This window comes from Oryzias latipes, chromosome 13 (genome assembly GCF_053564925.1).
Source record: "Oryzias latipes strain Hd-rR chromosome 13, Olatipes_Hd-rR_3.1".
Taxonomy (NCBI): Eukaryota; Metazoa; Chordata; class Actinopteri; order Beloniformes; family Adrianichthyidae; genus Oryzias; species Oryzias latipes.
Window position 1 is genome coordinate 6179177 of NC_136249.1, and position 13617 is coordinate 6192793.

General features: G+C 42.6%; 3 protein-coding genes and 7 non-coding genes across 10 annotated transcripts in view; 2 read left to right on the forward strand and 8 right to left on the reverse strand.

The window, feature by feature from the left end:
* The window catches only part of LOC101159213 (dehydrogenase/reductase SDR family member 13), a 336613-nt gene that overhangs the window by 113850 nt on the left and 209146 nt on the right, over nt 1-13617 (reverse strand). The gene's annotated exons all lie outside the window — the stretch shown is intronic.
* trnav-aac (transfer RNA valine (anticodon AAC)) lies at nt 118-190 on the reverse strand. The gene has a single exon. It is a non-coding gene; the product is annotated as a tRNA-Val (tRNA).
* trnav-cac (transfer RNA valine (anticodon CAC)) lies at nt 560-632 on the reverse strand. The gene has a single exon. It is a non-coding gene; the product is annotated as a tRNA-Val (tRNA).
* On the reverse strand, nt 1322-1394 carry trnav-aac (transfer RNA valine (anticodon AAC)). Its single transcript has one exon. It is a non-coding gene; the product is annotated as a tRNA-Val (tRNA).
* Nucleotides 4156-4228, reverse strand: trnav-cac (transfer RNA valine (anticodon CAC)). Its single transcript has one exon. It is a non-coding gene; the product is annotated as a tRNA-Val (tRNA).
* On the reverse strand, nt 4918-4990 carry trnav-aac (transfer RNA valine (anticodon AAC)). Its single transcript has one exon. It is a non-coding gene; the product is annotated as a tRNA-Val (tRNA).
* Nucleotides 5360-5432, reverse strand: trnav-cac (transfer RNA valine (anticodon CAC)). Its single transcript has one exon. It is a non-coding gene; the product is annotated as a tRNA-Val (tRNA).
* Nucleotides 6122-6194, reverse strand: trnav-aac (transfer RNA valine (anticodon AAC)). Its single transcript has one exon. It is a non-coding gene; the product is annotated as a tRNA-Val (tRNA).
* LOC144996770 (uncharacterized) lies at nt 6600-9000 on the forward strand. The gene is made up of 5 exons (XM_078956470.1): nt 6600-6861; nt 7263-7959; nt 8031-8114; nt 8200-8265; nt 8459-9000. Exons 2-5 carry the CDS (start codon nt 7272-7274, stop codon nt 8518-8520), a joined length of 900 nt encoding a protein of 299 aa, XP_078812596.1. The 5' UTR covers nt 6600-6861; nt 7263-7271; the 3' UTR covers nt 8521-9000.
* On the forward strand, nt 9016-13483 carry LOC144996771 (uncharacterized). Its single transcript, XM_078956471.1, has 6 exons — nt 9016-9038; nt 9114-9203; nt 9308-10439; nt 10586-11663; nt 11756-11819; nt 11925-13483. Exons 3-6 carry the CDS (start codon nt 9442-9444, stop codon nt 12992-12994), a joined length of 3210 nt encoding a protein of 1069 aa, XP_078812597.1. The 5' UTR covers nt 9016-9038; nt 9114-9203; nt 9308-9441; the 3' UTR covers nt 12995-13483.

Genomic DNA, 13617 nt, shown 5'->3' on the forward strand with positions numbered 1-13617 from the left:
CTTTCACAGCATGTTTGCTTGTCGTTAGAGACATGATCAGCAAATAAGTTCCGTTCCAACAGCAACGCTACGAAACTGTCATATCTCCAGACGTCTCCAATTTAAGAAGTAAACACATGTTTCTGCCCAGTTTCGAGCTGGGGACCTTGCGCGTGTTAGGCGAACGTGATAACCACTACACTACAGAAACCTATCATTTTGCTGGACTCACTTTTTGGATCAGGTAAGAGAATATGAGGAAGAAACATTGCGTGAAAGCCAAAATTTGGAGTTAAATTCTTCATCCTTTTCAGTTCATCATGAGGATCCAATGCTTTTTCTTGGGAATGTGAGCCCGGTGCTATTGCCTTGAGATGAGGATTTTCTTCCATATGCATGATTTGTAGCTTGAAATAAATGGACAATACTTTCTTCACTCAGTTTTGAATAAGCAATGTCAGACCACGGCATGTTGTGACTTGATTAGTGGAAGGTATATCATGAGCAAAGAAATGCTGTAGCGCTGTGTTTATTGTCTGGTCTCCAAATGGTTCGGCTTTATTTCTTTTCATCAAATGAATGTTTCTGCCCAGTCTCGAGCTGGGGACCTTTCGCGTGTGAGGCGAACGTGATAACCACTACACTACAGAAACCTTAGTGGTTGATACTTTAAAATAACACACCTTGTTGATGACTTTAGAGAAAAAAAGGGCCAAGGTATGTGCGTAAAACAACAATTGCGGACGCTCCGAAACCTGTGTGATCTTGTACACTAACAAGTTGTTTTACAAGATGTCTGAGAGGCTGAATGAAGGTGTTCAGGTCCCCCAGAAATGTGTATCATTCTCCAGCAATTAGATGAAGATCGCATTGGTAGATGGTGATACTACCATATGTGTTTGATGCTTGTAATTCTAGCCCAGTAAAGATGAGACCCACAGGATTACACCTTTGAACCAAATGTTGTATTTCCTCTTTGAGTCTAAGAACTTGGGGAAAGTGCTTGTGGAATAGACAGAGAAATGGATATTGTCATGGAATCTGTTGACCCTGTGCCACTCCCAGCTTTTCAAAGCAATTATGCAATGGTGACAGCATGAAAGTACAAGTTTGGCATTTGCACATGTGCTAGCTACCAGTGGAGAATGCCTTTGGCCAGTATGGGGATTGAACCCACGACCTTTGTGTTATTAGCACCACGCTCTCAACCATCTGAGCTAACTGGCCTTTCACAGCATGTTTGCTTGTCGTTAGAGACATGATCAGCATTAAGTTCCGTTCCAACAGCAACGCTACGAAACTGTCATATCTCCAGACGTTTCCAATTTAAGAAGTAAACACATGTTTCTGCCCAGTTTCGAGCTGGGGACCTTGCGCGTGTTAGGCGAACGTGATAACCACTACACTACAGAAACCTTTCATTTTGCTGGACTCACTTTTTGGATCAGGTAAGAGAATATGAGGAAGAAACATTGCGTGAAAGCCAAAATTTGGAGTTAAATTCTTCATCCTTTTCAGTTCATCATGAGGATCCAATGCTTTTTCTTGGGAATGTGAGCCCGGTGCTATTGCCTTGAGATGAGGATTTTCTTCCATATGCATGATTTGTAGCTTGAAATAAATGGACAATACTTTCTTCACTCAGTTTTGAATAAGCAATGTCAGACCACGGCATGTTGTGACTTGATTAGTGGAAGGTATATCATGAGCAAAGAAATGCTGTAGCGCTGTGTTTATTGTCTGGTCTCCAAATGGTTCGGCTTTATTTCTTTTCATCAAATGAATGTTTCTGCCCAGTTTCGAGCTGGGGACCTTTCGCGTGTGAGGGGAACGTGATAACCACTACACTACAGAAACCTTAGTGGTTGATACTTTAAAATAACACACCTTGTTGATGACTTTAGAGAAAAGAAGGGCCAAGGTATGTGCGTAAAACAACAATTGCGGACGCTCCGAAACCTGTGTGATCTTGTACACTAACAAGTTGTTTTACAAGATGTCTGAGAGGCTGTTCAGGTCCCCCAGAAATTTGTATCATTCTCCAGCAATTAAATGAAGAACGCATTGGTAGATGGTGATACTACCATATGTGTTTGATGCTTGTAATTCTAGCCCAGTAAAGATGAGACCCACAGGATTACACCTTGGAACCAAATGTTGTATTTCCTCTTTGAGTCTAAGAACTTGGGGAAAGTGCTTGTGGAATAGACAGAGAAATGGATATTGTCATGGAATCTGTTGACCCTGTGCCACTCCAAGCTTTTCAGAGCAATTATGCAATGGTGACAGCATGAAGGTACAAGTTTGGCATTTGCTAGCTACCAGTGGAGAATGCCTTTGGCCAGTTTGGGGATTGAACCCACGACCTTGGCGTTATTAGCACCACGCTCTAAACCATCTGAGCTAACTGGCCTTTCACAGCATGTTTGCTTGTCGTTAGAGACATGATCAGCAAATAAGTTCTGTTCCAAAAGCAACCCTACAAAACTGTCATATCTCCAGACGTCTCCAATTTAAGAAGTAAACACATGCTTCAGCCCAGTTTAGAGCTGGGGACCTTTCGCGTGTTAAGCGAACGTGATAACCACTAGACTACAGAAACCTTTCATGTTGCTGGACTTACTTTTTGGATCAGGTAAGAGAATATGAGGAAGAAACATTGCGTGAAAGCCAAAATTTGGAGTTAAATTCTTTATCCATTTCAATTCAACATGAGGTTCCAATGATTTATCTTGGGAATGTGAGCCCGGTTCTATTGCCTTGAGATGAGTAAAGTCTTCCATATGCATGATTTGTAGCTTGAAATAAATGGACAATACTTTCTTCACTCAGTTTTGTATAAGCAATGTCAGACCACGGCATGTTGTGACTTGATTAGTGGAAGGTACATCATGAGCAAAGAAATGCTGTAGCGCTGTGTTTATTGTCTGGTCTACAAATGGTTTGTCTGTATTTCTTTTCATCAAATGAATGTTTCTGCCCAGTTTCGAGCTGGGGACCTTTCGCGTGTGAGGCGAACGTGATAAGCACTACACTACAGAAACCTTAGTGGTTGATACTTTAAAATAACACACCTTGTTGATGACTTTAGAGAAAAGAAGGGCCAAGGTATGTGCGTAAAACAACAATTGCGGACGCTCCGAAACCTGTGTGATCTTGTACACTAACAAGTTGTTTTACAAGATGTATAAGAGGCTGAATGAAGGTGTTCGGGTCCCCCAGAAATTTGTATCGTTCTCCAGCAATTAGATGAAGAACGCATTGGTAGATGGTGATACTACCATATGTGTTTGATGCTTGTAATTCTAGCCTAGTAAATATAAGACCCACAGGATTACTCCTTGGAACCAAATGTTGTATTTCCTCTTTGAGTCTAAGAATTTGGGGAAAGTGCTTGTGGAATAGACAGAGAAATGGATATTGTCATGGAATCTGTTGACCCTGTGCCACTCCAAGCTTTTTAAAGCAATTATGCACTGGTGACAGCATGAAGGTACAAGTTTGGCATTTGCACATGTGCTAGCTACCAGTGGAGAATGCCTTTGGCCAGTATGGGGATTGAACCCATGACCTTGGCGTTATTAGCACCTCGCTCTAAACCATCTGAGCTAACTGGCCTTTCACAGCATGTTTGCTTGTCGTTAGAGACATGATCAGCAAATAAGTTCTGTTCCAAAAGCAACATTAGGAAACTGTCATATCTCCAGACGTCTCCAATTTAAGAAGTAAACACATGTTTATGCACAGTTTCGAGCTGGGGACCTTGCGCGTGTTAGGCGAACGTGATAACCACTACACTACAGAAACCTTTCATTTCGCTGGACTCACTTTTTGGATCAGGTAAGAGAATATGAGGAAGAAACATTGCGTGAAAGCCAAAATTTGGAGTTAAATTCTTCATCCTTTTCAGTTCATCATGAGGATCCAATGCTTTTTCTTGGGAATGTGAGCCCGGTGCTATTGCCTTGAGATGAGGATTTTCTTCCATATGCATGATTTGTAGCTTGAAATAAATGGACAATACTTTCTTCACTCAGTTTTGAATAAGCAATGTCAGACCACGGCATGTTGTGACTTGATTAGTGGAAGGTATATCATGAGCAAAGAAATGCTGTAGCGCTGTGTTTATTGTCTGGTCTCCAAATGGTTCGGCTTTATTTCTTTTCATCAAATGAATGTTTCTGCCCAGTCTCGAGCTGGGGACCTTTCGCGTGTGAGGCGAACGTGATAACCACTACACTACAGAAACCTTAGTGGTTGATACTTTAAAATAACACACCTTGTTGATGACTTTAGAGAAAAAAAGGGCCAAGGTATGTGCGTAAAACAACAATTGCGGACGCTCCGAAACCTGTGTGATCTTGTACACTAACAAGTTGTTTTACAAGATGTCTGAGAGGCTGAATGAAGGTGTTCAGGTCCCCCAGAAATGTGTATCATTCTCCAGCAATTAGATGAAGAACGCATTGGTAGATGGTGATACTACCATATGTGTTTGATGCTTGTAATTCTAGCCCAGTAAAGATGAGACCCACAGGATTACACCTTTGAACCAAATGTTGTATTTCCTCTTTGAGTCTAAGAACTTGGGGAAAGTGCTTGTGGAATAGACAGAGAAATGGATATTGTCATGGAATCTGTTGACCCTGTGCCACTCCCAGCTTTTCAAAGCAATTATGCAATGGTGACAGCATGAAAGTACAAGTTTGGCATTTGCACATGTGCTAGCTACCAGTGGAGAATGCCTTTGGCCAGTATGGGGATTGAACCCACGACCTTTGTGTTATTAGCACCTCGCTCTCAACCATCTGAGCTAACTGGCCTTTCACAGCATGTTTGCTTGTCGTTAGAGACATGATCAGCATTAAGTTCCGTTCCAACAGCAACGCTACGAAACTGTCATATCTCCAGACGTTTCCAATTTAAGAAGTAAACACATGTTTCTGCCCAGTTTCGAGCTGGGGACCTTGCGCGTGTTAGGCGAACGTGATAACCACTACACTACAGAAACCTTTCATTTTGCTGGACTCACTTTTTGGATCAGGTAAGAGAATATGAGGAAGAAACATTGCGTGAAAGCCAAAATTTGGAGTTAAATTCTTCATCCTTTTCAGTTCATCATGAGGATCCAATGCTTTTTCTTGGGAATGTGAGCCCGGTGCTATTGCCTTGAGATGAGGATTTTCTTCCATATGCATGATTTGTAGCTTGAAATAAATGGACAATACTTTCTTCACTCAGTTTTGAATAAGCAATGTCAGACCACGGCATGTTGTGACTTGATTAGTGGAAGGTATATCATGAGCAAAGAAATGCTGTAGCGCTGTGTTTATTGTCTGGTCTCCAAATGGTTCGGCTTTATTTCTTTTCATCAAATGAATGTTTCTGCCCAGTTTCGAGCTGGGGACTTTTCGCGTGTGAGGCGAACGTGATAACCACTACACTACAGAAACCTTAGTGGTTGATACTTTAAAATAACACACCTTGTTGATGACTTTAGAGAAAAGAAGGGCCAAGGTATGTGCGTAAAACAACAATTGCGGACGCTCCGAAACCTGTGTGATCTTGTACACTAACAAGTTGTTTTACAAGATGTCTGAGAGGCTGAATGAAGGTGTTCAGGTCCCCCAGAAATGTGTATCATTCTCCAGCAATTAGATGAAGAACGCATTGGTAGATGGTGATACTACCATATGTGTTTGATGCTTGTAATTCTAGCCCAGTAAAGATGAGACCCACAGGATTACACCTTTGAACCAAATGTTGTATTTCCTCTTTGAGTCTAAGAACTTGGGGAAAGTGCTTGTGGAATAGACAGAGAAATGGATATTGTCATGGAATCTGTTGACCCTGTGCCACTCCCAGCTTTTCAAAGCAATTATGCAATGGTGACAGCATGAAGGTACAAGTTTGGCATTTGCACATGTGCTAGCTACCAGTGGAGAATGCCTTTGGCCAGTATGGGGATTGAACCCACGACCTTTGTGTTATTAGCACCACGCTCTCAACCATCTGAGCTAACTGGCCTTTCACAGCATGTTTGCTTGTCGTTAGAGACATGATCAGCATTAAGTTCCGTTCCAACAGCAACGCTACGAAACTGTCATATCTCCAGACGTTTCCAATTTAAGAAGTAAACACATGTTTCTGCCCAGTTTCGAGCTGGGGACCTTGCGCGTGTTAGGCGAACGTGATAACCACTACACTACAGAAACCTTTCATTTTGCTGGACTCACTTTTTGGATCAGGTAAGAGAATATGAGGAAGAAACATTGCGTGAAAGCCAAAATTTGGAGTTAAATTCTTCATCCTTTTTTAGTTCATCATGAGGATCCAATGCTTTTTCTTGGGAATGTGAGCCCGGTGCTATTGCCTTGAGATGAGGATTTTCTTCCATATGCATGATTTGTAGCTTGAAATAAATGGACAATACTTTCTTCACTCAGTTTTGAATAAGCAATGTCAGACCACGGCATGTTGTGACTTGATTAGTGGAAGGTATATCATGAGCAAAGAAATGCTGTAGCGCTGTGTTTATTGTCTGGTCTCCAAATGGTTTGGCTTTATTTCTTTTCATCAAATGAATGTTTCTGCCCAGTTTCGAGCTGGGGACCTTTCGCGCGGGAGCCGAAAATGGTTAAGCTTAACTCTCTTAACTTTTCTCATTCATTCTCTATGGTAGTTCTTAACACTACGGATGTAATATACTTTTTCACCACTAGCGAGATTTTGGGGGCGCTGTTTCCACATCGTCTTAGTAGTAAGGTTTTCACAGGAAGAGCCTTTAGGAAGACAAAACAACAATAATCCTGCGGCCAGATTTGATCCGATCGCTGTTAAAACACAAGAGCACAACAAGTTAAAGTCAAGTTAAAGTCTGATGTAAGTAAAAAGTTAAAAAAAAACTGTTCCTAGTTTGAAGACATTTCTCTTCCCGTTATTTTTTGTTGAGCATGAAAGGTCTGAAACTCCAGCGGTGAGGATACGGCTACTCGTAAGAGATGAAAAACCTCTTCAAACTTAGTCATGATAGTTTGTGTGTGTTTTCAAAAGCTTTTGAATTTTACCAAAGGTAGATAACTTTAATAATATCTATATGTGCATTTACACACACACATATATATATATATATATATATATATATATATATATATATATATATATATATATATATATATATATATATATTTGTATGTTGTTGTTTTTTTTTTTACTATTTTTGAGTTACAGTAGACCTGGGCTACTTCACCCACTAACGACAATAAATGTATCTTTGGTTATAGATCTCCAGAATGAAGAGGAAATTAATTTTTCCTGGAAAAATCTGCGTGAGCTTCAGACGAGGCCCAACTGGGTTTCTCAGGCAGGACCCTTCAGATGAAGCCAAGAGGATCAAAAATAATCCTGAGCTCCAGGACAAGTCTGCTCCCCAGAGAGAGGAAAAAGTGAAGGAAAACGCCCTGTCAAAAGTCTTCATTAGGGGTGGAGATACATCTGACAGGCAGGAGGTGTTGGGGGAGTATGTTCTTCAATTTGGCAAATACAAGGGGAAGTCCTTTCGGTGGCTGCTAGAAAATGATATTGGCTACACCATTTATTTAATTAACAAGGTTGAGGAAGAGGAGAGAGCTGGACTCTTTAATGCCGAGGGACCAAAGAAGGAGAGTCTCTTTTCATTTCTGGATTATACCCGACACTTTCACGAAATCAGAGATCTGAGAAACTATTTAGCTGAAAGATCAGTGGAGCCACCTTCAAGTAGTGAGGACAACCAGCTGGTTGGATTTGGTGTGCATTCTAAGAAGACCTGGAAGGATGTCTGGGAGAAAAGAGAAGATGGATATGCATCATTTATCCTCAGGAAACAGTGTGTTTCAGGCAGCAAAATGTTCCTGCTCCAGCAGTACCTGAAGAAGAAAGAGGCTCAGACTCAGAGCTCTTCAGAACCTGCTCTTACTAAACCTTCTTCTAGTCCTCCAGGTCTGTGGCAGACTAGACGTTCATGCTGATGTTAGGAAAGATGGTAGAAATGATGTTTCCCATCTTTTCAGTATCTTCGTTAGAGATGGAAGATGATGAAGAGTTGGAGAGAATGATGCTTTCTGTCTCTCCATCCAAACTCCTCCCTTTACAAGGTAAAACTAAATCACACACAAGTACACACTGAGTGTTAATTACTACTTCTGATTCAAACCTGTTTTCTTATTTTTTTTACTAAAGAGCAGAGACATTTAGTGAAGAAGATGACAGGCCCAACATGTTTAGAAACAATCCCAACCCAACCAAGTGAGCAGCACCAACGTGCACACATCATGCATCACGTGTTGATTATGTTTCTGTATGTGGAGTAGTAGTACTGGTAGTTGAAAAACTGATATTAGACTACATGTTACTCTTAGATCAGTCCTTTCTTTACACTCAGCACTTTTAAATGTGTCTGTTCAAAAAGAAGAATATTCATTGGTTTATTTTCTTTCAGGTTCACTGAGTAAAGGTCTAGATGCTGCTGCTGCCATTGCCACCGCCGCCGCTGGTACCTGATGGTTCTGTCGTAAACCAGGATCACCTTTTCTTTTCTTCTGTTTGCTGGTTGGCCACGTTCAGGCCTGTTCTAATGCAGGTGTTTTGTGTGACTGCTTTTATGATGCTGAAGGTATTCATTGTTCGTCGTCGAGGGTAAGTACAGACTTATGTTATTTGCATGGGTTTGGTTATAGGTTTGGTATGAAAATGATTGAAGGAAACCAGTCTTAAAAAGCAGAATTACAACAAAAGTACATGTCTTAACACATCAGAGTAAAGTGGTTACACATGGATTATTACATCATAATGGAACCTTTCCTGGTCAATCAAAAGATAAAAAAATGAAACTAATAGTTAATTTATTGATTTTCATACCACACCTGTTCTATTGAGCATGTTTTCTTGCATGGTTTTGAGTGTTTTGCACAATTACTAACAAAGAACTCTAAATGCCTGGGCATTACTGATGGATATTTCTGTTGATCTGAATCCAGACCAGCCTGAGAAGTCCAGCTGTCCTGCTGCCACACATGCAGGTGAGTGTTGAGGATCATTTGTCAGCTTTACTCTGCTGCAGCTTCCTGTCTGTTTCTGACTGTCTTTTTCACCAGTTACTTCAGCTCCAGTGAAGACTCCTCTGCCAGTACCACCAGAGTTGCTCGCTTTGGAACTGCCTCAAAGTGTCCAGGATAAAACCTACAGTCAGTGCATTAACTTTGACAAAAATGCAAAGTACTGTATTCATTTGGACTTTGAGATAATATTTTATTCAACAACTCATGTTATTTTTTTATTTTTCCAGCAGTCGTTGGAAGACCCTCAGCTCAGTCTGCAGCTCCTCCTCCTGCTCACTTTCAGCCAACGCCTGCTGCTTCACCACTTCCATCTTATGACCAGGATGTTAGCAGCTGGAACTGCTCTCCCCAGCAGAGGATCTGGATGAAAACAGAGATGGAAGCCTTAGGACTGTGGCCTGGGTCTCCACCTGTAAGACATGCCATGAATATGATCTCCTTGTGGCGTAACCCACCTCAGCCGGAACTCATTGACTCAATTTATGAGCTACCATCCCCAAAGTACTTTCACCTCCATCCTTTTTTTATCTGGAAACCAGACCATGCAATAATGGAAAGAGTGCGTAACAACTACCCCCTCCCGTGTCTGCATGGCTGCCCAAAACCCCTCGTGGTCTCCTCTGGAACAGGTCGGCCCCGTGTCATAATTGGCACAAGTGGTCAGTACTACATACTTGCTTCTCGGCTGACCTGTAAAGTCTGCAAGAAGCACTGGTTTGCAGACAAACCTTCATGGATGGACATGCTGCCTCGTCGTTTTCAGGAGATTTTTCCAGCCTTCCTGACCCACAAAAAGGCAGTATGCAAGACTGTGATGGATGAGCTGCGGCGTACAGCAAAGTCTCCAGGTGATATGGCCAATCAGCTAAATGAAGCTCTTCACCTAAGATACGAGCGTGCACACTTGGCTTATCTGGGAACAGTGAAGAATGTTCTGGATGGAGAGAGCGGACTATATGGCCAGCAGACAATCACGGGGGCAATGAGGAAAATATCTACACCAGATCCTTTTGGTGGGTATACAGACATAGATGGCTGGTGTGGGGTAACAGTGACTTCACACTACCTGGTGGACTGCCTCATACAAGAGTACCATAGGGAGGAGGGCACGCTCAATCTGCTCCTCCAAGGCACTTTTGGTGAGGTCTTGAGGGCTGACCACACCCGAAAGGTGGCACGGAAGGTTGTCCTGGCATCAGGCACAATGTCATCTTATGCAGTTATGAATGAAAACTGGATGATTTTGTCCTGGGTGATGCTGCAGTCAGAAAGCGACAAGTCTCTGGAGCCAATGTACGACGGGCTGTCCCAGCGTTACATTTCTGCAGGGCTACCAAAAGCAAAGTACCAGTGGGTTGACAGGTGAGAAAAACTTTGTTCATTTTACTTCTAATTTAATGGTTTCAACAGTAAAAACGTGAAAAACATAAGTAAATATTGTTTTAAAAACAATCACTTTATTTGCACAATAAACAATTAAAAGGTGCTTTACCTGTGTGCATGGACAGGGATTGCTGCTCTCCATTCAGGATCCCAAACTCCCAGCCTCAGGAGCATCTTCTCTGGGATTCCTGGAAGACCACAGAGGCTATAGTGGGTGAAGCAACATCTGGAGACTTCACCAATAGATGTGCATCCCGTACCAAATACAACAGAGAAATAAGCATCAAGCTGGACTTGTTTCACTGCATGCGGCGGTTCACCAGGGAGTGCATCTCAGAGCATCATCCACTTCACAGCTCCTTCTGCAAGTTCCTTTCGGCAGCTTTTTGTGTGGTGGACCAAACCGATCTTCAGAGGCTGAAGGAGGCCTACACCTTCTGTGGGATCCAGCCAGCTAACCCCACAAAGCAGCACATCAGGGAGCACTGCCGCACCAAGATCCCAGAACCCAGAGAGCTGCTGGTGCGGGTGGAGAGTGTTCTGAAGAGGTTCTTTTTGGAATCGGATCCAGATGGCATACCACTGTTTAAGGCAACAATGCTGAAAGTGTGGAGGATTCAGCGCGTTCACATCCTCAGGGGCTGTCTGAGCGACCCGGAGGTGGGAGACGGGATCCTCTACAGACACGGTGGCACGTTACAGCTGAACCACATCAAGGGGGAAGCGGCAGCGGTACCGATCTGGATCCCGGTGCGAGGCACATCCCAGCAGGAGGGATTTCATTTCCACCAGTCCAAATGGGTGACAGGAAATCAGGTCTCGACAGAACTTTTCCAGGCCCAAGGCATGACTGGAGTAGCTCGGTGGAACTTCCAGCGCCTTGTGAGCCTGAAGCAACCTGGTCTGAAGCTTCCTTCAGTTTTTAATCCAGCTCTGATTGTACAGCTGAACAAACTGTCAAAGGAAGTGACAGGACAAGCTAAGTACCCTGCCTTAGTCTTGTCACAGGCCGACACTGGGGAAAGGTTTGGACTGCAGTATGTGGAGCCTGGCTGCCGTCCGGTTCCTCTTCACTGGGACAAACACAAGTCTCAGAGAGACCCGGTTGTTGAGGAAGAAGAGCGTTTGTCTCCAGAACCACCTCCTTCCAATGAAACAGTCATCGACCTGCCTGAAGAACATGGAGAAGAACACTCTGCTCATGTAAGTTTGTTGTAACAAACATCCTCACTCTATTACAATAAAACTGCAGCTACATAACAAGTTTAAACTAACTGAATGGTCCAATGTTTCAGGATAATGTCTTAGGTGTGGTTGCTGATGACTCACTAGCAATGACCCGAGCCCCTGAAGTGAAAGGTAATTTAGTTCAAATTTTCAGCCTTTTTTAATTTATTTGTGCATTGCATTCAAGGAAAGAGAAGTGAGAAGGGGTTAACTTTTCTCTTTTTTCCTCTCCATCAGATGTCTCAACGACACCACCACCACTGCCTTTTGCTGCCTCTCCACGCGCAGCTCGCACTGGTCCTATCAAAGCAGGGGGTCTGCTTTTTGTCCTGGACCATTCTCGTTGGACAAATTCAATGAGAGATGCCATTGATGTCCTTCTGGCAAAGCACCATGGACAAAAGGACTTTCTGAGCAAGGTAGACGCAGAGTATGCCGCCCTTGTTCAAACTGCCTCCAGGAATCCCAACAGCCTCCTCCACCCCACCACTAAACAGCACATCTCCCGCTACGTGAAGCACATGGCGAAGATGATTAACAGAAGTTCGTCTATGAACACTAGTCCCGAAAAACTTTTGGAAACCCAGCAGCTGTGGCATAAACTCACTGAAGGCAGTGAAACTGTCACTGTGCCAGTTGTGACTCTCCCTCCTGCTCCAGTGAACCCCCCCAGCTCTAAACCAGATGAAGCTCCTTTAACGAAGACTGACGTTGAAAAAATGGTGAAGGAGATTGTAGGTCTGCAGCAACAACAGCAGAAACCTGAAAAAAAAATGACAAGGAACTGTCTTGCTTGTGGGCAGCCAAAGTCTCGTTACCTTGGTGATGGATCTTCTGTTCATTTCTTTTATCAGTCTGGGGATGTGAGATACTTCTACTGCTCCAAAAAAGTACTCCAGATCTATGCAGCAGAAGGCCTTACAAACCCCAGGATGCCATTTGCAGACTTTGCTGCCACGCCATTTTTTGAGAGAGAGTTAAAGGCTGCAAAGCAGAGGTCTGCACAATGCAGAAAGGTTTTGGAGGACCGACAGAAAAGAAAGGCAAGGGAGCAGCATCCCAGTGGGCGTCTGTGCAGGTTCTGCCACAAACCACTGAAACAAGGTCCAGGGAGTCCACACATACACACCGGGTTCCCTGGTGTTGTGGGGAAGTATGTTTACTGTCCTGCCAGAGTCTTGTCCCTCCACCGGGCAAATGGGATGACTCAAGAAATGACCTGGGAGACGTTCTCTCAGTCTCCTTTTTATGAGGCTGAAAAGATGAGGTGGGCTGCTGGCCGGCAAGCAGAAGAGGGAAAGAGATAGCTTTTATGTCTGTTCTATTTGTTATCAAAAGATGTTGCTGTTTTGACCACTTTTGTCTCATTTTACCTCAGCTTGTCATATTGGATGAGAAATAAGTGTAAAACGTCAAAATCTCTGCTAAACCTGTCTATATGTTTGCCTGTATTAAGTTCTCTTCTGATAACACACTGATTATGATAGAACTCCTGATGTTATCTATCAATGTGAAAATATTTGTAATTTAGTTTGTGAAATCTATTTTGTGAATACAATTTTCTTACATATTTATTATTAGTGTTTAGTTTTGATAGAAAAAGCAAACATATTTACTACTTCCTCAATTCATTTTACACCTTTAAAATACTTGTATTAAAGTTTTGCCTGTTTAAACCCTTCTGCCCTTCAATTGTAAATCCATGGTTGAACATTTTGGTACATTTTGTGTTAAATACTGTGTTTTATTTATTTTCATGTTGATTTCTTAATAAAACATGGTTGAAATTGAAATGAGCAACAGATCATGACTGTTATTTGGAACAAGGAGAGACAGAAGTAGAAAACAATAATTATGAAATGTCATATTCAGTTTAACAAAAACATTTATTATACCACAACTTCTGACTGACATCACTCTAACCGGGGTT